The sequence below is a fragment of the Neoarius graeffei genome, chromosome 12 (genome assembly GCF_027579695.1).
Source record: "Neoarius graeffei isolate fNeoGra1 chromosome 12, fNeoGra1.pri, whole genome shotgun sequence".
In the NCBI taxonomy this organism is placed as follows: domain Eukaryota; kingdom Metazoa; phylum Chordata; class Actinopteri; order Siluriformes; family Ariidae; genus Neoarius; species Neoarius graeffei.
Genome location: NC_083580.1, coordinates 35,919,308 through 35,943,618, shown reverse-complemented (window position 1 = coordinate 35,943,618; position 24,311 = coordinate 35,919,308). Strand labels below are relative to the sequence as shown.

Sequence of the window (24,311 nt, the reverse complement as noted above, 5' to 3'; positions counted from 1 at the left end):
CAGGGAGAGCACCTCCCTACCCTTCCATGTGCCTGCATGGAATGACTAAAGCAGGGAGGGTGGCAGCAATGAAAATGCATAGATTAGGGATCTTGGCCTCTTTGACAAGGGCCAAATACAATGGTGAGATTACTGGACCAACACATCTCCAAAATTTTAGGTCATGGATGTGTTCCCGGTATGCAGTGATTAACATCTATCAGAAAATGGTCCAAGGAAGGACAATCAGTGAACCACAGAAGAGCACCTGTAGCGCAACTTGCTGAAAAAGTTAATGCCAGAGTTCCAACTCTGCGGCAGTAGTTGCAGTTTGAACCAGTGACATGCTCCATAATGAACTGGAAAGCCAAGACCTACAAGAATACTTCTGAACGGACTCCACAGTCATTCTTGGCTACATAAACAATGATGCCAGAAGATTTACAATGTCCATAGCTAATTGGATACTGAGAATCAAGTCAAGCACAAAGCCTGAGCAGTGGGCCTATGTTGCATCTGAGGACAATCCAGCAGACCATGCCTCTCGAGGATTAACTGCAGAGCAACTCAAGACCTCCAAATGGTTCTCTGGGCCAAAGTTTCTTTGGCAGAAAGAACTACCTGACAGAGCACAAGTTGAGAGAATTTAAGGAAGATGATCCTGAACTCTGCAAAGGATGACAAATCATTAGTGGACCGCCTTGAGAATTTTTCTGATTGGTCAAGGGTAGTACAAGCAGTTGCCAGATTGAAATGACAAGTCAAAGAACACAAATGTGTGAAGCAAAGAACCAATGAAAGTACAAGCTTAGAAGAAACAAAAGAAGCAGAAATTGATATTGTTAAGTGGGTTCAAGAAGGAGCGTTCCCAGATGAGATAAAGAGCTTGAAATCAAGGAATGTTATTACCAAGACCAAACACAGTAAGCTGTGCAAGTCCATTTTTGAATGAAGTTATCTTAAGAGTGGGAGAATGCCTAAGTCAAACCATGTTACACCCACATGTAAAGCATCCAGCAATACTTCCAACTAAGTCACGTATCAGCCTTACTTATCAAGCACTTTCATGAGAGGGTTCATCATCAGGGATGTGGAATGACTGTAAATGAACTGTGAGCTAATGAATGGTGGATCCTGGAATGCAGCAGCACAGCATTGTCACACATCTTCAAATGTGTTAGGTGTCGAAAGTATAGAAGATGTACTGAAGAACAAAAAATAATGGGTAACTTGCCTCAAGATAGAATGGAAACGACTCCACCATTCATCTACGCTAGCATAGACTGCTTTTGTCCAATCTATGTTTAGAAAGGAAGAAAGGATGTTAAAAGATATGGTCTTTTGCTTACCTATGTTCAAGGGCCATACACATCGAAATTCTTGATAACATGGCAACTAATGTATTCACTAATGCTTTAAGAGTGTTCATTGTCATGAGAGGAAATGTTTGTCAGCTTCAAAGTGACCAAGGAACCAACTTCATTGGTGCAAGAAGCATTTGCAGAACTTATGAAAGAAATGAATGAAGGCTCTAGGATGTGAATTTCTAATGAATCCTCCAGTGGCAAGTCACATGGGTGGGGTCTGGGAGAGACAAATTATAACCATAAGGAGTGTTCTTACTGTTATTCTCGACCAGTCAGCACAAAGACTTGACAGCTCCTCACTAAGAACTTTCTTATATGAGGTGATGACAATCATTAACAGTAGACCACTTACCACTGAACATTTGAATGATCCATCTGCACCTGAACCTTTGACTCCAAACCACATTCTTACAATGAATTTCACCATTATTCTTCCTCCACCTGGACAGTTTGTCAGAGAAGACCTGTATCTTCAAAAGAAGTGGCACCAAGTTCAATATTTAGCTAATGAATTTTGGATTCAATGTAAAAAGGAATATCTTTTGAGTTTACCACCAAGATAGAAAAGGCAGAACAACAGAAGAAATCTGAAAGTGAATGTAAGATGATCAATCACCACGCGATGAATGGAAGTAGAAGTTTATCCTGGGTCAGGTGATAGGGCGAGAAAGGTCAGATTGTTGGTTAGTGACACCACACTCGATGAAAAGGATAAATCCACAACTAAACAGTGTTCCTTGCAAGGCCTGTACATAAGCTTGTTACTTTGCTAGAAGCAGACTAAAATGTTTGTTTAACCCAACATTCCATGCTGATTGATTAATAACAGGAAATGTTTTATTGAAAAGGTTAGGGTTGATTTTCAACAGTCATTATGTTTAGAGAAATCCCACATTAAGATTGGTGTGATTTGGTGGGAGCGTAACTGTTGCCATTATATTGGTTGTATATTTTTTATGAGATTTTGTATTGGAGTACAATTTTATAAATGAGAATTTATTTTGGGTTATATTTTGCATTTTTTACATCGCTTCATTTGGTAAAACAAAAAAGACTTATTTTGAAACTTCCGTTGAGCTGCTAGGCCGATGATGCAAGTTTACCTAATGTTAAAAAGGAAGCAAGTAAGCCGGCATCGTATGCACTGCTGGAAAGTTTAAGTCAGTGGATGCTCAAGTTATAATAAGTTATGTATGCTGTAAGGATGAGTGAGATAAATGGTTAAAAGACTGAACATAAGAAGACTTTAAAGATTATTTCCTTCCATGGCATGCAGCCAATGAGGTAGTTTGTCTGTCTATTTTAAATTTAAGTGTGTTATTCTACTGTTGTGTGTTAATTGCTAACATGATTTGCAATGCTGTGCATTGTTAGTTTTCATGTTTTTTAGAGAGGAGGTTTTATTAAACCTGTTGAAAGGAAACCACTGGTGTCTGCACATGCTTGAAAGGGAGTTACAAGAGGTGATGCAACACAGTGGTAAACATGTCCCTGTGCCAACTTTTTTGAAACATGTTGCTGACATCAAATTCAAAATGAACATATATTTTTCAAAAAACAATAAAATCTCAGTTTCAACATTTGATATGTTGTCTTTGTACTATTTTCAATAAAATATGGTTTCCAGGATTTGCAAATTATTGCATTGTTTTTATTTACAGTTTACACAGTGTACCAACTTTTTTTGGAATTGGGGTTGTAGAATGAATTTTGAAGAAGAACTTAGAGAAAATCAAGGGAATGACACAACATGGACATCTTTCCAGATGGCCATGACTGGTGCTGTCGAGAATATCTGCCTCAAGAAAGAAGAGAGAAAAAAACCTTGGATTGATAATGCCTGTTGGAAATATGTTGAGTAGAGACAGGCAGCTAAGCAGAGAGATTTAGGGAGCATAGAACACAAAAAAGCTTGCAAGAAGGTAAAGAAGGCTTCACACAAACCAAAAAGGAAGTGGTGCAGTGAAAGGTTAAAAGAAGCTAAGGATGTGCAACAGAAGGGAGACTCAAAGACCACTGACAAAACAGTGAAGAAGATCTGTAGGAAACAAGCAATCTAGCCAAGTCTCATGTCTGGAGCATTGCTCTGTGCAGCTGTGAAAGCTGGACATTGAGAAAGAATGTCCAATTGGACATTCAATTCAGTTTAATTGGAATTATCCAAGCTTTTGAATTATGGATGTAGAGACAAGTTCTGAGACTGAGCTGGAGCCAAAGGAAAATGAATGAGCGGCTAAGGGAAATCATTGGAAAGTCAGAGAAAGGTCTTCTGGAGATGATTAAAAAGAGAAAGTTGACCAAATATAAGCACTGAAAATGGAGAAGTGACAGTCTGCTCCTGACAACTACTGAGGATGAGCTCTGTGCCACGGGATGAAGAGGAAGGAAACAGTCAGAATGGGTGGACAACATCTGAAGCGAAAGGAATGGGATGGAGAATGCAAGAAGGGTGGTCATCAAGTGAAGTGCCTATGGCCCTTCAAAGGCTAAGTCATGCTGAACCAGAATCAGACTTATTTTAGGCCTGTTAATTTTTTTTGTTTGCATATATTTATTTGTGTTGTAGTTTGTACCTGCTGTGCAATAGCTTAGAAAATAAATAGTCAAAAGAGTTTAAACTGCTGATTTTGTTATTTTGGACATCCCAAGTGTGTGTGTGGGCTGCTCGGAGGACATCCCCAGGATGAGAAACAGTCCCACTACGGCCCTGACCAGGCTGCAGTGTTATCAAATCCATCATGCTATCATGGTAATCAAAATGACCTTTACACCACACACTATTTTATGTTTTTGCTCAAGAGCTATTACTAAAATACATTTTAAAATGTATACAGATGTTACAGATGATTTTTGAAATCAGGTTTATTTGGGCTAATTTTATTTGGGTTTTTTTGCCATTTTTTACTGTCCTTAAAGTCTACCACTTTACTACTACACCACATAGTTGCAACAAAGAAATTAAACATTCCACTAGATTAACCAACCCTCATCCTAACCCTGAATCCTATTTCACTTTGGTAAAGCTAGAATCACCTAGGTGAATCCAGATTCACCTGATTTCTAAAATCATCTGTTACATAGACAGACATTATAATGAAACATCCACTATATTGGGACCTTTGTCAGATTTGTAAAAAAAAAATACAAATAAATAAATAAAAATGCAATAATAAGAATGTATATAATTAAATGGCCACTCACCAGCCGCCGAATGTCACGCTCACAGTCCCACTTGATCTTGGTGATCTGTTCCTGATGTGCCTGATGCTCAGAGCGCAGGTCAACCGCCTTTGTCTTATCAGCCTGGATGGCAGCATTGAGAGCCTCATCTGTGTGACGCTTTGCAGCCTTCAGTTCAGCAATCTCACCTAGCAACTTTGCACGCTCCTGCTCAAAGAAACGCCGTGCCTCATCACGTGCCTCCAGCACCAGTGTTGTGCGAACTTTCTCACCAGTTCCATCACGCAATGCAGCTAGTGCAGACCGTAGCCTCTGGATCTCACCATCCTTGATCTTAGCAGTTCTTCCTAACTCCTGCTCATGCTGTCGTGTCAGTGATTCACGCAGGGCTGTCAGCTCCTTCAGCTTCTCCTCATGCCAGCGTGCTCGCTGTTCAGTAAGAGCTGCAGTGTGCCGGTGCTGCTCTTGCTCACGGATGCGCTTAGCCTCCTGTATCTTATCACGTTCCAACTTGCTGACCTGTTGGAGAAAGGTATGTATTTGGGTGGAAGACCATGTCTGAGTTATGTTTTGTACTTCCGGTTTCATTTTAGTTATTCACTTACTCACTTACATACAACACTTTGTCATATGATTGTACTTGCCAGCTTTACATAATCATACCCTTGTGTCTTGTGCCAAATTTGATAAAACCTGATCCTGTTCCAGTCCATATCTCCTAATCCCTTCCCCTGTCTCCGCAGTCTCAGTCCACATCTAAAGTGCCTTATACAGACTGTATACCATATACAATATGGCCAAACCTCATGGCCATTTTCCTCTGTCTGACCTATGTGAAAGTCTTTGCAAAGTTTTGCAAATCTTAAATGACACATTATATGGCTTCTGTGTGATACACAACCTTAAAAATTATGAATAAGTGAGTGCATGGACCTACAAATACAAATATATATGTAGGAAGACCAGAATTGTAAAAATATAAATAAATAAATAAATAAATAAATAAATAAAAATTAGTATACAAGTACAAATTTGAGAATATTAAAATGACCCAAAGTTATTTTGTTGTACACCCACCTTGCATTTTTCTTGGTGCAGTTCAATTTGAATGTCAGTTAGTTTGGATCTGAGATCTTCATTGGCTGCTTGTAAGGCAGAGATGATGGCTTCAGGTTTTTCACCCTTGGAGCGTCCTTTTTTCGCCATCGGGTCAGATTTTACTATACGTCCTCAAACTCAACTCTCAATTATCCAGTGCTTAAATACACAAAACTGAGGTTTCCAATGTTGTCTCTTCCTCATTATTCTGACAGAGAGAATACCTGTAGGGGAGCATTGATAAAAGGAATTTACATACAAGGGAATATACAAAAACCCAGCTACTTATCTTCCACTTAACTGGCATCTGGTCTGAACTACTTCAGATCAACATCTTGCTTTTATGGATCAAAATAGAAATGTCCTGAATGCTATTTAACATAGCTGATTTTTAATGATTTGCCTAAATTTTATTTTATTTTTTGAAACAAAATAACTATCACATTGACTAGACCTCCAGCAATCTTAAACAGACATTCAATTAATTTGGTAACTTCTAATTTAGAGACTTCATAGCAATGGGGGTGAATACTTCCACAATATCAACTTTTTTTTAAGTGTTTTAAAAACACACTCTAGAAGATCTAAAAGACTTGCTAAGAGCCAGAGAGAGTGCTATAGTACACATAAAAAGAACCTGTTTGAGTAGCAGGACTAAATTTGGTTTTCACTGCCCTATGGTGTTGCCAGCTTTCTGTTTGATGTGCTGTTACTGCTATCCAGATTACCGTTGCTTTTTCACAGTCACACCTTTTGTCTGTGGCCCCATCTATGGTAGACACAGTTTTGCCGCTTTTCCACTACAAACGCGGCTGAGTTGGGCTGAGCCGTGCCGTGCTGAGTCGAGCTGAGTGGGGCTGTTAGAGTTGCATTTCAACTACAACCGCGCTGAACCGTGCTGGCTGGAAGTGGGTGGACACATTGGGTGGAGTTAGCGAAAGTGGGTGGACGTCATGTGATGTCGTTAAGCGGCGCAAACAGTGACATCAGTGATCTTTTAAGCGGTAGTCTCACGACCCGGATAGTAAACAATAAACATGGAGGACATGGAGTCGTTAGTGTTGCTGGTCTTGGTGCTGTGGCTTGTTGTCACCGACAACGCCAACAGATACTGGCAAGAGCGTATAGATGAGGCAAGGCGCATAAGGCTCCAGAAATTCTCGTAATTCATAATTCTTCTTCTTCTGGGTTTACGGTGTTTACAGATCCCAGCGTGCTCGCGGGGCATGTGTGGGCATGTGAGGACACTCCTCCTCACCAATCAGTGCACAGGGGAGTGTCTGCTCACGCCCCCAGCCTCACTCAGCTCGGTTTGGCTCGCTTCAGCCCCACTCCAAAACCGTGCGAGTTTTGGGTGCTAAGCAGGGCTGAAGCGAGCTGAGTCGTGCTGTTTTGAGATAGTCGAAACGCGAGCCGTGTCGGGCTGAAGTGAGCTGAAAAAGGGTAGTGGAAAAGGGCCATTTGAGTCCCAACAGTGTGGTGTCATTGGCAAATGTGACAGACAGATCATTGTTGTTTGTGTACAGAGACAAGGGCCTTATGACGAATCAGACTTTTTTTCCCCCATACACTTAATTTTCACAAGAAGTAAACTGTAACAGTGAGGTAATTCATTGATTTGATTAAATATGTGTGCAAACCAAGAGACAGGGAGGCAGTTCTGCACAGTGCTTTTAAGGAAAGAGATCAGATCTGGTTAAGCAGCTTTTCTTGCCATTTTTTTTTTCTTGAACTTACCTCACCAGATTTAGTGAGTTACTTTCTAGTTTCTTTCCAATTTCAGGGTAATTATGGTAATCATAGAATGAAAAAAGGTAGACAATAGAATATCATTTAAAAGTTTTCCTTATAGGAAAGAACCGTTTGGTGGGTGGGAATTAGCAGGTGATCAAATCAGGGGAAAATATTTTATTATTATTATTATTATTATTAAATTATAAAACTGCCCAAACAAATGAAATGCAGGCCTAATAATGATGTGTCCATGACAAGAAAAGTTTATAAAAGTAACTTAATTCATCCTGTAGTTTATGCATTTGTTTGCCTCTAGAAGCTTATAAAAATTACATAATGTGAATAGCTGCTCCTAAAGAAACTGGAGGCAACAATACTTGGTGTTGTTTGAGTGTTCTAGTTTGTGCAAAAGCAAAAAACTGTTATAAAGCTTTGGCTTTATAAAATGAGGTTCAAATACACTTAAATGGCCCCTACTTTAGACCCCTATAAAGAAGCAACCTTCAGATTTCTCTTTGTGAAGGGTGTCACCTTCATAAGTAGTTTGGCATATGATCAGAACAGACCTCAAACACTAAGCGTACAGCTATAATGAGCAGAGAACCATATCCAAAAGTACACAAAATCAAAACCAGGAGCACAACACAGAATAACAGCTTGGTGAAGTCAGGCAACAACACTGAACATTTACTTCACAATGTAGAGAATGAATGAGAGTCCTAAAGTTGTGTGTGGTGATTGGATGAAATATGGAACAGGTGTAGCGTTGATCATAATTCTGGAGAAGGGAAGGCAGTGCAGTGCTAGTTGGTGATTGGAGTACATAGCGGCCATGTTTGAAGGCTGCTGTGAATTCTGGGATTTTGAGTCTTGAGCAAGTGCAGACATGATATTCTGCCCCTCTTGAAGCATGAATGCTACTCAAAACACCTTACCTGGTTCATTGTTTCACTGCTATAGGCTTGCTGAAGCATTTCAAGGGTCTCCAAGCTGATTCCCTGAGTTTGACAAGTTTGAGGTCCATAGTAAAATCGCAAATGTGCACGTTGTCACAAAAACACATGTAAATGGTCCCAATGTTGACAGTGTGACGACACACGATATACTGACTCATGAAAGTCACTGCTTCCTCCTGCTGCACATGCATGACCATGCTGTGCTGTGTTCGTTTGCAAAAGGAACAGTCTTTGAACATTTTGATCGTATGTTGTAGTCTGCCATTTTCGTTGTTGTTGCTCCATTGTCATTATTTCATTCTTCACAATACATGCAGAAGTATTGAAGTTTCAGTTGCGTGGGTCAATGGTAATATTGCCTAGTTTAGAACATGGGCTGGTATATTCAAATTTTGAGGGCATAAATATTAATGCAGAACTACTGCTACAAAACAGTTTAGAATATTGGAGTTGGCCTGTTTTACCACCCTCTTTTGTAAATGCAGGATTTGCATTTGAAAGAGGAGACAACAGTGTTTGAGGGTCACAGTATGTCAGTTCTATGTACCAAACTCTCTTCTTTTTCAACTACTTTTGTCTGCTCCCGTTAGGCGTCACCACAACGGATCTCCATCCATCCATTATCTGTAGCCACTTATCCTGTTCTACAGGGTCGCAGGCAAGCTGGAGCCTATCCCAGCTGACTATGGGCAAGAGGCGGGGTACACCCTGGACAAATCGCCAGGTCATCACAGGGCTGACACATAGACACACACAACCATTCACACTCACACCTACAGTTAATCTGGAGCCACCAATTAGCCTAACCTGCATGCCTTTGGACTGTGAGGGAAACCGGAGCACCTGGAGGAAACCCACGCAGACACAGAGAGAGCATGCAAACTCCACACAGAAAGGCCCTTGTCGGCCGCTGGGCTTGAACCCAGGACCCACAACGGATCTGTTCCACATATTTGATTTGGCATAGGTTTTACACCAAATGCCCTAAATGACACAACTCTCCCCAGTCTGTTTGGACTTGGGACTGGCGCCAAGTATGCACTGGCTTGTGCAATGCCAGTGGCTGGGTATTTTTATCTAATCTGCATGTTTTTAAACTGTGGAGAAAACTGAAGTACCTGAAGGAAACCCACACAGACACTGGGAGAACATGCAAACTTCATACAGAAAAGCCCCTGTCAGCCATGAAATTCGAACCTGTAACCTTCTTGGTGTGAGGTGACAGTGCTAAGTGGCACCACCATGCCATTCAAACACTCCTTTTTCAACTATGTGAAGGTAAATACAGTTTTCCATCCTATGGCACCTTTAAACAGGGCTGACAAGTATGGACAGAGTATAGCAGAGGAACAGAGCTCTGCTGACATCAGCCACCATATCTGGCTATGAAGAAGTACAGAGCTAGGGTTAAGGTTAGTAATTAAAATATAATATCCATCCATCCATCCATCCATTATCTGTAGCCACTTATCCTGTCCTACAGGGTCGCAGGCAAGCTGAAGCCTATCCCAGTTAACGATAGGCGGGATACACCCTGGACAAGTCGCCAGGTCATCACAAGGCTGACACATAGACACAGACAACCATTCACACCTACGGTGAATTTAGAGCCACCAATTAGCCTAACCTGCATGCCTTTGGACTGTGGGGGAAACCGGAGCACCTGGAGGAAACCCATGTGGACACAGAGAGGCCCTCGTCGGCCGCTGGGCTCGAACCCAGGACCTTCTTGCTGTGAGGCAACAGTGTTAACCACTACACCACCGTGCTGCCCCTAAAATATGGTATAGTAACTAAAAACATTATGAATTTGCAGTCACAGGTTTTTATATCCAGAGTTCCCTCTGAAAGTATTGGAACAGCAAGGCCAATTCTATTATTCTTTTGTTACACACTGAATACATTTAAGATTGAAAGAGTGCAAGATTAAGATGATGGATCAAAATTTCATTTCCTGATCTTAACATCTAGATGTGTTACATGGCTTAGAATATGGCACCTTTTTTTTTAAACCCCACCCATTTTTCAAGCAAAAAATGTGACTGACAAGTGTTTCTTGTTTGCTTAGGTAGGCCCTGTTAGATGGATTGTTTAAACAATTAAACATCTGTGAAGTCTGCATTTATTGTTAAAAAGATAAATCAACATGAAGACCAGTGATCCCTTCTGCTTTCTGGACCTGCCTGACACATCAATCTTGATGCCCTACTTTTGGTTGGAGATCTCATCAACTGCTGAGACACCAGTGACCCTTTCTGCTCTCTGGACCTGTCAGAAGTGGCGAGCTGAGGTGAAGTGAGGACCCAAGGGCAGACTCAAAACAGGCAGTGTTCAGAGAAAAACTTCTTTAATGAAGTAGAGGGCAGAGGTACAATAGGGCTCAGGCAAAAATCAGTGGTCAAAGAATGGGCCAAAAGGTCAAACATACAGTGGAGCAGGTAGGGACAAAAACAAGACAGAAAAATCTTCACAAAAAAAAAAAATGAAGAACACAGGGACAAGGGAAATCCAGGCAGAGGAAGCGAAAACACAACCCAAAAGAACAGGCAAGTACAACAGGGGCAAAAAACTGGACAGAAAACTAGACAAGAAAAAACAAGGAACAATTCAGGCAGGGGGAATCAAGAAGGTACAATATCAAAAGGCTGTAGCAAGGAGAGGAAAATCTACAGGAGACAGTCTGGCAACTGGAGTGGCTCCAAACAGTTCTTTAAAAAGGACCTGGCTGATGGGAAAGGAGTGGTAGCAGGTGTGGGAGTGCTGCTTCAGGGAAAATGGCCTTCAGCAAAGCAGGACTGAATTCCTGGCCTGGATCCGGCCTGGATCCGGCGTAGGAGTCTCACAAACTCAGGCATGGATGAACTGAACCGGACTGTGACAGAACCTGCCTGACTTATCCTGATGCCCTACTTCTGCTTAGACTTCTGATCACCTTGCTCCTGCTGAGGTTGGTCTCATATGGACAGCCGAAAGATGCACTTAGAAACTGTGAAGGTGGCGTTAGACTGCAATTGATAAACAGTTTTGCTATGATGACCACGATAACTTTCGAACTGCAATTGCCACTAACAGTCTTACATTCTCCATCACTGAACAGTTGACAACTTTGAATTTCCTGACTCGCACTTCTGCAAAACAATTGCACTTTTGACTATATAGCACACAGTTATAGAAGTGAGTTATTTACAAATCACACTATCCAATGTCACCCAGATGAGGACGGGTTCCCTTTTGAGTCTGGATCCTCTTAAGATTTCTACCTCATGTCATCTCAGGTAGTTTTTCCTTGTCACTGCCTTCTGGCTTGCTCATTAAGGATAAATTTTTATAATTCATTTATGTAAAATTTATATATTTCTGGAAAGCTGCTCTGTGATGTCCATTGCTAAAAGTGAGATACAAATAAGACTGAATTGAATTAAATACCAGAAAGCTATCTATTGGAGAAAAGCAAGCCATTCTGAAGCTGAGAAAAGAGGGACAATTGATAGTCACTGCATAAGCATTGGGCATAACCACTGGCAATTTGGAGTGTCCTGAAAAAGAAAGAAACCACTGGTGTACCAACAATCAGATAATTTCTCTATTTCAACATTTGATATGTTGTCATTGTACTATTTTCAATGAAATATATGGGTTTCCATGATTTGCAAATCATTGCATTCTAATTTTATTTGTTTTACACAGCATCCCAACATTTTTGGAATTAGGATTGTAAGCCAAATCTGTCCAAAATATAGTATTCAGTAATACTGGATACGATTGTTGGATATGTGAGCATACAGTTTCTAGCTGAAAAATTCTGGGAACCATAACAGTCTCTGTGCATCATACAGTTCAAGCCATTGAACCCATTCTGTGAAACTGATCTTATACGTGACACTGCAAAAATCATTTTACAGATGTACTCTTCTTCTGACCCTTTGTCAGTCTGCAGTTCACAGTTGTATTTCACCAGTGCGGCTGCTTGCTTTTTTTACTAACAGTATAGAATGTCGTAAGTACAAAGAGATGGAATTGGTAGGGTTGTGATGGGAAGAAGACACAGGGATCATTTTTGCTTGCATATCCATATGTCCTTGTATTCTTTACAGTATATATAAACATGCACGTACGCAGGTGCATGCACACATACACACACACACACACAGATATTACTCTGTTTTAAATTGCATTTACATTTTTGGAAGATGAATGATGTGGAATCTAGTGGTTTCATTGTGTTTCCAGATTTTGACACTGCTATCTGGCCAAGAAAGGCAAGATTCATTTACCACCACCCACACCATTCTAATGACTTATTTTAAAATCAAAGTTTCTGTCCCATTCATGCCCACTGCTTTAAGTTAGAAAAAAAAAACCTTTCTAGATGCTTGTAAAGTAGTTTATCTCTAACATAAACACTTACATCAGTGTGCTAGTCAGCAACCACAAAAAAATTGTAGATGCTTCTTGAATTTAAAAACATTTTTGCAGTAAATAGGAAGCATAGACAGTGGATATGTTTTTACATACTTCAGGTAGTCTGACAGGAGACCTGAAAAAGAAAATATTAAAATAGAAAAAAAAAAGACATGGAATAGTCTCCCCTTCAAAAGTATTAGAACGGCAAGACCAATTCTTGTTTTTCTATACACTGAAGACATTTTGGTTTGAGATTAAAAGATGAAAATTAAATGATAGATGAGAATTTCAGCTTTCATTTCCTGATATTTTCATCTAGATATGTTAAGCAACTTCGAACAAAGCACCTTTTGTTTGAACCAACCCATTTTTCAAGTGATTAAAAATAGTAAAATGTGACTGACAGGTGTTTCTTGTTTGCCCTGTTAGATTAATTGTTTAAACAATTAATAGCTATGAATATCTACTCTTGGTATGATACCTGGCTTTTGCCTGTGAAGACTGCAAGTGGATCATTCTCCTCAGAACGTGCAGTTTGTGTCCCAGCTGTTTTTTTTTTATTAAATGAAGAGATTTCCTAATAAATGTGTGTGTGAAAATAAAGACAATTATGAAATTCTCCCTTGATAAGTGTTAAGGCCCGGTCCCACTGGCCGATGGACACAAAACGTATGCAAAAAGGACACAGCGGACGAGCAAAATTTCGGGGGTGGCTCTATCCATTTTCATCCGCTCCAGAAATGGACAAAATTGGCGAAAATTTGTGAAAACAGAAAGGAAAAGAACGGACGTGAGTAGTATATAGCGGGGATGTTAAATGCATGTTCATAGGAAGCCTAGCGGATAAAAGCGGATGGAAGTGGATGACAGCTCCGAAGGGGTTACCGGTGATAACTGAGAAGCGGACATATAGCAGAAAGAGCGGATGCATAGCAGATGAAGGGGATGCATCACGTACGCCTAACGGAAACAAAGGGGATGTTGCGCGGATGTATATCGGATGCAGACCGTTCACTGCGCATGCGGGGGGTATGAATTGCGTCTGCTCCGCGGATATAAAGGGATGCAGCACGCACGCCGTCAGCATAAAGCGGAAAGACGTGCTGGCGGCTACATCGATACATCTCTACTACTAGATGATTTTCTCCCCCTTTTTATATAAAATATCGATTGTCCGCTAGGTGTCCTTCTACATACTCTAGACATACTCCAGACATCCTAAATATACGAGATACATCCCAGATATAAACGCTTTGTCCGTTTTGAATACTTTATATACGAGATGCATACGCTTACATCCTTTCTATTTCCGTGCTACTAACGATGAATAGACGTTTCATGTAACTTATCTTTCCTCCCTCTTTCCGTTTTCAGCTGCAGCGGATGTGAGTTGCGAGGATGCCCAGAGGATGCAGAGAGGATATAGCAGACGTTTAACGGATGATAACGGACATAGAACGTTTGTTGCTCATATATGTCGCGGATTTACATCGTACACGGCGGAAAGTTCATCCGTTCTAAAAGTTTTGTGCAGCTCAAAACTTTTTGCGCGGATGAAATCACAGTGGACAGATGCTCGATGGATAGAGCGTATGAAGCACGTATGCAATGAGTACACAACGGATGCATAGCGTTTTCCAACGGATGGCAAAGATTTTTTTACGTTTTACATCCTCTTTGCATCCGTAAGTGCAGTGGGACCGGGCCTTTAGTTCTCAGACCCAGATTGAAAATTTTTTTAAATCCCCTCATCAGAGTAGTCTCACCAGCCTATTTTGGCTGTCCCCAGTCTTGGCTCCTGACAAAAATCTTAGGATTTTTAAATTGAAAAGCGCATAAAGTTAATCCAAACACTATCATTTATCTAATATACTTCATTTCAGATAATATGTCGTCAGTTAAGTGTTAATTAGAACGAATTTCTTACTTTGGGGGGTAAATTTTGCCCTGTCCCTCAATTCCAGTGTCATTCCTGTTACTCCTTTTATTCCTGTTACCAGCTCACTAAACTCTATGGTTAGGTTGATTCTATAACTCGCCAATAGGAGGTCCACATTCATAGTTGACCTTGAAAGTTCAATGGAGGGAGCATTTGAAGGATAAAGCTGGAGAAAGGTAAGTTTTCGTGTTTTTTTTTTGATGGTTATATCAATTAACAGTCATTACTGTTATGCCCAGAACTTCACAGAGACAATAGAAAATGTGGTGGTAAATAAATAAAGTACATTATGGAAGTGCCTGCTCGAGGAAGCAAGTGACCAAGGATGCATGCATGTCTTGTAGTGCAGTGTAGCAGGGGATATGTGCAAAATTGTCATTCCTGTTACTGTCATTCCTGTTACCCTGCTCTGGGTAACAGGAATGACACTAATGGCCCTTTTCCACTACCCTTTTTCAGCTCACTTCAGCTCGCTTCAGCTCACTTCAGCCCGACACGGCTCACGTTTCGACTACCAAAAAACAGCACGACTCAGCTCGCTTCAGCCCTGCTTAGCCCCTAAAACTCGCACCGTTTTGGAGTAGGGCTGAAGCAAGCCAAGCCGTGCCGAGTGAGGCTGGGGGCGTGAGCAGACATTCCCCTGTGCACTGATTGGTGAGGAGGAGTGTCCTCACATGCCCACACACGCCCCGCGAGCACGCTGGGATCTGTAAACACCGCAAACCCGGAAGGAGAAGAATTACGAGAATTATGAAGCCTTATGCGCCTCACCTCATCTATACGCTCTTGCCAGTATCTGTTGGCGTTGTCGGTGACAACAAGCCACAGCACCAAGACCAGCAACACTAACGACTCCATGTCCTCCATGTTTATTGTTTACTATTCGGGTCGTGAGACTACCGCTTAAAAGCTCACTGATGTCACTGTTTGCGCTGCTTAACGACATCACGTGACGTCCACCCACTTTCGCTAACTCCACCCAATGTGTCCACCCACTTCCAGCCAGCACGGTTCAGCGCGGTTGTAGTCGAAATGCAACTCCAACAGCCCCACTCAGCTCGACTCAGCACGGCACGGCTCAGCCCAACTCAGCCGCGTTTGTAGTGGAAAAGCGGCATAAGGTAACAGGAATGACATAAATGGGTGTTTATCGATTGTATCATCTGTAAGGCCATACTTTTTATGAGTTAATGTTTCTTGGACTTGCCACCAGACATGCTAGAGAGGTAAAGGCCAAAAATAAAATCAAATTTTATTTTCATGTGTTTTTTTAAAGCCAAGTTGGGCCTAGGTCTGCCTGTCATGATCCATGTGGTCTGGCTAGTAATAAAAATGTTATTTTAGATTTGTAAGTATTATCCCAAATTATGACTTGTCTGTCATTCACTGAGAAGCATTGCTAAATAATGTAATTATGTCATTCCTGCTACTAACAGTCATTCCTGTTACCAAGTTGTCATCCCTGTTACCACTTGGTTTTAACCCTCTCACCGAGTCTGTTGTAATTGTCAACTATCATCACCTGAACAGAATCAGCCATCAGGCTAAGGCCTTTTATCCTGTAATGTTTTTTTCAGATTGGCCATAGTCCAACCATACAGGGCTAATACTTCACTTTCATTTTTGTGCAACACTGGTATTGGGGCGTAGTTAACTCAGCAATTTGCAGTATAGTGTTAAAATCACTTGAGTTTTGTCTTTAAAACTGTTGAAGGGGACCAAAAACAAATTTATTTATGATATCTGTTTTAGAATATTGGTGTGCTTTTTGCTATGTTGTATCCTGCTCATGTCCAGTAACAGGAATGACCCAAAGTCACCTACGGTCACTTTTGAAACATCTGTGGGAAGACATACATAAATTATTGAGCACTGCTAATGACATGTTTAGATGTTCACATGTCCTATGAATAATGAGACATATACACTAGGGCAAAATATTTCTACTAACTGAACTGAAGCTTCAGTAAAAGAGATTGCACGTTCTGAGGAGAATGACCCAATTGTTGTTGAAAAGGATAAGTCAACATGAAGACCAGCGAGCTGTCTAGGGAAGAAAAGCAAGCCTTTTTTAAGCTGAGAAAAGAGGGAAAATAAATTGGTGTCATTAGATTAGATTACTTTATTTGTCACATGCACAATCGTTAAAGATAATGGCAGACATCCCAAGTCTCCCGGAAGTTCCGGGAGTCTCCCGCATATTGATAGTGGCTCCCTGATGCCCGCAAATTGGAGAATATCTCCCGGAATCTAGAGCAAGCAAGCAAGATCGTGCATGCGAAACATTAATGTCTGCATCACGCATCTTAGAATGTGCGCATATGATGGAGTGCGCGAGGGAGCGCGAGAAAGACTGCGTGTGTGCCTGTTCATGTAGCGCATGCTAGACAAAGAGCATCCTGACTGGGTTACTCAGCAAAATAAGCCAATCAGCTTTCAGTGTGGGCAGGCTTTTATCTCTTTTCTCGAGGACTGAAGGTTTCAGTTCAGTCAGTGCAGCCTACAGGATCGTCATGGCAGAGAGAGAGTGCGCGCCCCAAAAAACGAAAATACAAAACCCAGTTCACCTCAGATTACACAAAAGAATATCCCTGTCTAATAAGGGTAAAAAAAAAATGACAGTTTAGCGCGATGTACTGTTTGCAACAATGATTTCAGCATTGCCCATGGTGGCTTAAATTATTGTAAAGGACATGTTGAGGTGAGTAGTGTCATTTCATGTGCATTATATTTAGGTCTACAACAGGCTGTCATGAGAAGACCAAACTTATTGAAGATTTTCCGTAAAGTAACAATGTATGAATAAGCAGTTTACATAATATAATATAATATAATATAATATAATATAATATAATATAATATAATATAATATGCTTTCATATCTTTTAGGGAGCACAACATATTAGGGAGGCTAAGCGCAGGGAAGGCTGCTCCAATATATCTCAGTTCTTTTCATCAGAAAAGCAGAGTCTCATTGAGAAGGTTACTACAGCTGAGGTGTATTTCACATCTTTTGTTGTTGAACATAATGTGCCATTCCATGTGTGTAGGCACATTGGCAAGTTATTTAGGAAAATGTTTCCAGACTCGGAAATAGCAAGAAATTATGCCTGCTCCTCCACTAAGACAGCAGCGATGATGAACCTGACACTGGAACCTGAATGTTCAGAGGATGTGTACAAATTAATCCAGACAGAAAAAAGGCCATACAGTATTTTGGTTGATGAAAGCAATGACATCATGTGTGAGAAAGAATGTGCTATTTTAGTCAGGTACTACAGTGAAGCACAGGATAAGGTGACAGTTGGATTTGTGGATATGCCAGTGTGCAATGATGCCAAAGCTGAAAATATATTCAACTGCATTGTATCATCCATGCATGAAAAAAGCCTTGAATGGTCTAATTGCATAGGATTCAGCAGTGACAACTACAATGTTATGATTGGCAAAAACAACTCTGTCTTATCAAGAGTGAAAGCACAGGCCCCACATATATACAGTGTTGGCTGTCCTAGTCACTTGTTTAACATTATGTGCCAAAACTGCTGCTAAAGAGCTCTCAATGTCACCTGAAGAATTGCTAATTGACATCTACTACTACTTTGAGAAAAGTTCAAAAAGAAGAGAGGAACTTAAACAGTTTCAGGACTTCTGTAATGTAGCCCACCAGAGAGTACAAAAGCACTGCCCTACACGATGGCTTTCTTTGGGAAAATGTTTGGACCATCTACTTAACCAATGGCCTGCCTTTACTTATTTTGAATCACATAGTGAGAATCAGAAGTCCTGTGATATTCAGAAGAGGCTGACAGACCCAATTATGAAAATTTACACTTGCTTTCTCCATAATGTCACACAGTGTTTTGACAAATTTAATTTGATTTTTCAAAACAAGGCACCCATTCTTTTAAAATTAAACGACAGTGTTGAAGAGCTCCTGCATGACATAGCAAAAAAATTTATTGTGCCAAAGGTGTTGAGAGAACAGAAAGTGCAGGAGATAGATGTGAGTAACCCTGAAATCCACTGTGAAGATGAAGAGCTTTTTGTTGGGTTCTTGACAAGGAGGCACTTGCTAAGTGAGAAAGCCCTCCCCCCTTACAAGACAAAGCAATTCTTCAAAGATGCCAGAGCATTCTATGTCAGGAGCTTCCAAAAAGTAAAGGAAAAGTTCCCAATGAGAGACCAAATCTTGACAAATCTGTCAGTAGTTAATCCAGAGAGCCAAGATGATATGCAACCAGAGCAGATTTTGACTTTGGCTGAGAGATTCCCTAATGTGATGAAGGCAGATGCCAGAGAACAACTCCACTTGGAAGTCCTGGATTATACCTCTACCAATCTGGAAGCACTGGTCCCAAATTACAAGAATTTATCAATTGATGAATCCTGGGGGAAGCTGTCCAAGGTAAAATCAGTAAGCTCAGGGCAGGTTAGATTCAAGGAGCTCTGCCAGTTAATGAAGGTGTTGTTGGTTCTGCCTAATTCCAATTGTGATGTGGAGAGAGCATTCAGTTTGGTGCGTCACATCAAAACTGAATTCAGGTGTCAGATGTCTCACCAAACTCTTGTGAACCTGATGTCCCGTTAAATCAACAAATTCATTGACAGAGTGCTATGAGCTTGAAGTTTCAGGGAAATTGCTCAAGTCTGCAAAGCAAGCAGCACCAAAATACAATGAAACCCTGCAAAAGTCACATGAAAAGGAATAGGCCTACATTTAGGCTAAAAAACAGTGTTCTATTCATGTGAAGATATGAAAGGAAATTGGATCCTAACATGGAAAAGACATGGAAGTACAACCCTGATTCCAAAAAAGTTGGGACAAAGTACAAATTGTAAATAAAAATGGAATGCAATGATGTGGAAGTTTCAAAATTCCATATTTTATTCAGAATAGAACATAGATGACATATCAAATGTTTAAACTGAGAAAACATATCATGTAAAGAGAAAAATTAGGTGATTTTAAATTTCATGACAACAACACATCTCAAAAAAGTTGGGACAAGGCCATGTTTACCACTGTGAGACATCCCCTTTTCTCTTTATAACAGTCTGTAAACGTCTGGGGACTGAGGAGACAAGTTGCTCAAGTTTAGGGATAGGAATGTTAATCCATTCTTGTCTAATGTAAGATTCTAGTTGCTCAACTGTCTTAAGTCTTTTTTGTCGTATCTTCCGTTTTATGATGCGCCAAATGTTTTCTATGGGTGAAAGATCTGGACTGCAGGCTGGCCAGTTCAGTACCCGGACCCTTCTTCTACGCAGCCAAGATGCTGTAATTGATGCAGTATGTGGTTTGGCATTGTCATGTTGGAAAATGCAAGGTCTTCCCTGAAAGAGATATCGTCTGGATGGGAGCATATGTTGCTCTAGAACCTGGATATACCTTTCAGCATTGACTTTGTCTTTCCAGATGTGTAAGCTGCCCATGCCACACGCACTAATGCAACCCCATACCATCAGAGATGCAGGCTTCTGAACTGAGCGCTGATAACAATTTGGGTCGTCCTTCTCCTCTTTAGTCCGAATGACATGGCGTCCCTGATTTCCATAAAGAACTTAAAATTTTGATTCGTCTGACCACAGAACAGTTTTCCACTTTGCCACAGTCCATTTTAAATGAGCCTTGGCCCAGAGTAGACGTCTGCGCTTCTGGATCATGTTTAGATACGGCTTCTTCTTTGAACTATAGAGTTTTAGCTGGCAACGGCGGATGGCACGGTGAATTGTGTTCACAGGTAATGTTCTCTGGAAATATTCCTGAGCCCATTTTGTGATTTCCAATACAGAAGCATGCCTGTATGTGATGCAGTGCCGTCTAAGGGCCCGAAGATCACGGGCACCCAGTATGGTTTTCCGGCCTTGACCCTTACACACAGAGATTCTTCCAGATTCTCTGAATATTTTGATGATATTATGCACTGTAGATGATGATATGTTCAAACTCTTTGCAATTTTACACTGTTGAACTCCTTTCTGATATTGCTCCACTATTTGTCAGCGCAGAATTAGGGGGATTGGTGATCCTCTTCCCATATTTACTTCTGAGAGCCGCTGCCACTCCAAGATGCTCTTTTTATACCCAGTCATGTTAATGACCTATTGCCAATTGACCTAATGAGTTGCAATTTGGTCCTCCAGCTGTTCCTTTTTTGTACCTTTAACTTTTTCAGCCTCTTATTGCCCCTGTCCCAACTTTTTTGAGATGTGTTGCTGTCATGAAATTTCAAATGAGCCAATATTTGGCATGAAATTTCAAAATGTCTCACTTTCGACATTTGATATGTTGTCTATGTTCTATTGTGAATACAATATCAGTTTTTGAGATTTGTAAATTATTGCATTCCATTTTTATTTACAATTTGTACTTTGTCCCAACTTTTTTGGAATCGGGGTTGTAGGCCTGCGTTCCGGCTATGTCCAACCTATGTAAATAGTTACTGAAAAAGTTGTGTTCTATTCATGTAAAAGCAAAAATGAAAGGAAATATCATGTGTTGTTTTATATGGCTTGATCTGTAGCATGCTAGTAGTTAATTAAAATTTGTTGATGTTGCATCGCCCCCCAGTTGTGTGCATCTTTATTTATTTATTTATTGGGGGGGGGGGGGGGGGGGGTCACGACACCTCCCTGAAATGAGTTTCTGCAGGTTGGGATGTCTGCAATGGCATGAAATGTTGTGTGTGTGGCAAAACAACTCTGCGCAGTACTGTGCATAAACATCTAAAAATATAAATTCAAAGAAAGGAAAAAAAGTTGTATACACAGAGAAACATAGGTAAGATATAATTGTTAGTTGTAGATTGTAAAGTGCAGATTTCAGTAAAGTGACATAGTGACAGAGATGGTGCTCAGGCCTCATTCAGTACGCTGATGGCCTGTGGGAAATAACTCCTCCTCAGCCTCTCAGTCCTGGCCATATAGCTACGGAGGTGTTTTCCTGAATGTAGCCACTGGAAAAGTTTATTGTGTGGGTGGAAGGTGTCTGTGATAGTCTGCTTTGTCCTGGACTTGCACCGATGTGTGTAGATGTCAGACAGGCATGGTAGTGGAGTTTTTGTGATGTATGCATCCATTGTACCACTCTTTGAAGTGCTTTACAGTCTTGTGAGCTACAGTTGCCAAACCAAGCAGTGATGCAGCCTGTAAGCACTGACTCAATGGTGCCACTATAGAAAGTTGTCAGAACACTGGGAGAGATCCTAAATTTCCTCAGTCTCCTGAAGTAGTATAGGCATTGTCTCACCTTCAGCACCAGGGTGGGTGTGTGATGAGTCCAGGTTAGGTCCTCAGAGATGTGTATTCCAAGATACCTATGCTGACTCTGTCCACTGGTGTCCCAAGGATCCTGAGAGGGGCGTAGTTCTTCTGTGTCTTCTGCCTGAAATCCATGATCATTTCTTTGGTTTTGGAGACATTAAGATCCAAGTTGTTCAACTGACACCACTGGGACAGTGTTTCCACCTCATCAAAGTAAGCAGACTCGTCCTCATCCAAGATCAAGCCAACTATGACAGTACCGTCTGTGAATTTCTTAATAGTACTGGAACTGTGCTTGGGTTCGCAGTCGTGTGTGTACAAGGAGTACAGCAGAGGACTCAGGACACATCCTTGTGTGGCTCTGATGTTAAAGATGAGCGTGTTGGAGACAGTGGTGCCAACTCTAACCACTTGTGGCCTGCCAGTCAGGAAGTCTAAGACTCAGTCCCATATTCCTGATCTTGTTGTCCAGAGTGTCAGGTACTATAGTATTAAAAGCAGAACTATAATCAATGCATAAAAGTCTTGCGTAATTTCCTTTACCCATGTCTAGATGAGAAAGAGTGGTATGCAGTACATGGGAAACTACATCATCTGTGCTACTGTTTGACCTGTACGCAAACTGAAAGGGATCTAATGAAGGTGGCAAAACTGAACAGATGTAATCCTTGATGAGTCTTTCAAAACACTTCATCACCAAGGATGTTAGTGCCACTGGGCGGTAGTCATTCAAGCATGTTGGGTTATTTTTATTGGGAATTGGAACAACTGATTTCTTGAAGCATGTAAGGACAGTGGACTCTATCAGTGACATGTTGAAGATGGTGGTGAATACTGGGGCAAGCTGGTCAGCACAAGATTTTAGGACCTGGCCAGGTATTCCATCGGGTCTGGCAGACTTCCTGGTATTCACTCATTTCAGTGCTATTCTCACGTCATGCTCAGTCACTGTACTGTAAGTTGGCAGTCCTTACTATTTGTGACTATTGTGTTAATGTTTCTGGAGTTGTATGTGCCTGTGGTGCATGTTTTGTTTCCAAACTGGGCATAGAATTAATTCAGATCATTGGCCAATGAGGGGTCAACAGTGCCTGAATTGTGAGATGTACTGTACCTTTGTAATCTGTGATTGTTTGTAGTCCTTGGCATAAGCATCTGTGGTTATGCTCATGTAATTGAGCTTCCACACTATCCTTATATTTCCTCAGCTTCTTTGACCACATGCCTTAGATTATAGGAAGCGGACTTGTAATGTAACATATTGCCTCTTTGCATCCCCTCATTATAGGTGGTGGTGTGTGCCTTCAGAGCTCTGTGGACAGAGTCATCGACCCATGGCTTCTGATTAGGATATGTCCTAGCAAAGATCAATGACATAATATCATTATCAACTTGGCAATGAAGGATGTCGCTACTTCCACAAACATATCCACATCATCAGAGCTCAAGTGGAATACACCCCAGTCAACGGCGTTCAATATGTCCTGAAACATGGCTTCTGTTTTGGCAGACCAGCGCCTAACTTCCTTGGGGGATGGGGTATCCCATGTGCTCGTTTGTTTATACTCCAGTATGAGGAAGATGTCAGAATGGTCAGATTTTCCAAAAGCCACCAAAGAAACAGGTTTATAAGCATTCTTGAATGGAGTATAACAGTGATCCAAGGTCATGTTGCCTCACGTAGGACACAAGATGTGTTGAATAATGTTCAGAAAAACTTTAAGGTTACCTTTGTGAAAATCTCCGATAATGATGGGTGCAGCATCAGGATGCAAAATGAGTGTGGCAGTGGGGGCATGGTCAAGCGCCGGTCTGTGACAGGAGGACGGAGTCAGGGAAGGTAAGTGGCAGAATCACTACACCTGAGAGCAATTAACCTGTGTTTGTGTGTCTTCCCAGTGACCGCGCCCTACTTAAGGAGGGAGAGCGAGAGCAGAGGGGCTCATCCCCGAACCAGACGCCAGTCATGTGTGTGTGTTTCTGTTTGGTTTAAGGATTGTTAGACTGAAAAGTGTGGCAATAAAATCCCTAGTTCCGAACCTGATCTCTGTCCTGCCGTCGTCTGTGCTCCACCCTTCCACACGAACCGCTACAGTGGTGCTGAAACCTGGGACCTGGAGCACAGACGCCGAACCACCCCATGGAGTCTTCCCCGTTCGCCGACCTGGTCCACGCCCTCGCCACGGCCCAGCAAAGCCAGCACCAGGCGCTAGTCACACTCCGTAAGGAGCAGGAGCAGCGCTTCGAGGCCCTGGTGTTGGCCCAGCAGGAGGATCGACAGGCGTCCGGCACCTCCTCGCGTCGGCGGGGACTACCGACGCTTCCACTGCGGGCCCGTCCCCCCTCACCCTGACCAAGATGGGACCGCAGGATGACCCCGAGGCTTTC

The 24,311-nt window shown here is 41.5% G+C and overlaps 1 protein-coding gene across 6 annotated transcripts in view; it reads right to left on the bottom strand.

The window, feature by feature from the left end:
• The window catches only part of jakmip2 (janus kinase and microtubule interacting protein 2), a 601,961-nt gene that overhangs the window by 412,362 nt on the left and 165,288 nt on the right, over positions 1–24,311 (bottom strand). For all 6 annotated transcript variants that reach the window (XM_060935818.1, XM_060935823.1, XM_060935821.1 and 3 more), the window contains exons 2-3: positions 5,604–5,848; positions 4,548–5,045 (exon numbers count right to left, since the gene is read on the bottom strand). In XM_060935818.1, the coding sequence (XP_060791801.1) occupies positions 4,548–5,045; positions 5,604–5,732 (627 nt within the window). In that variant the 5' untranslated portion in view covers positions 5,733–5,848. The remainder of the gene's footprint in view (positions 1–4,547; positions 5,046–5,603; positions 5,849–24,311) is intronic.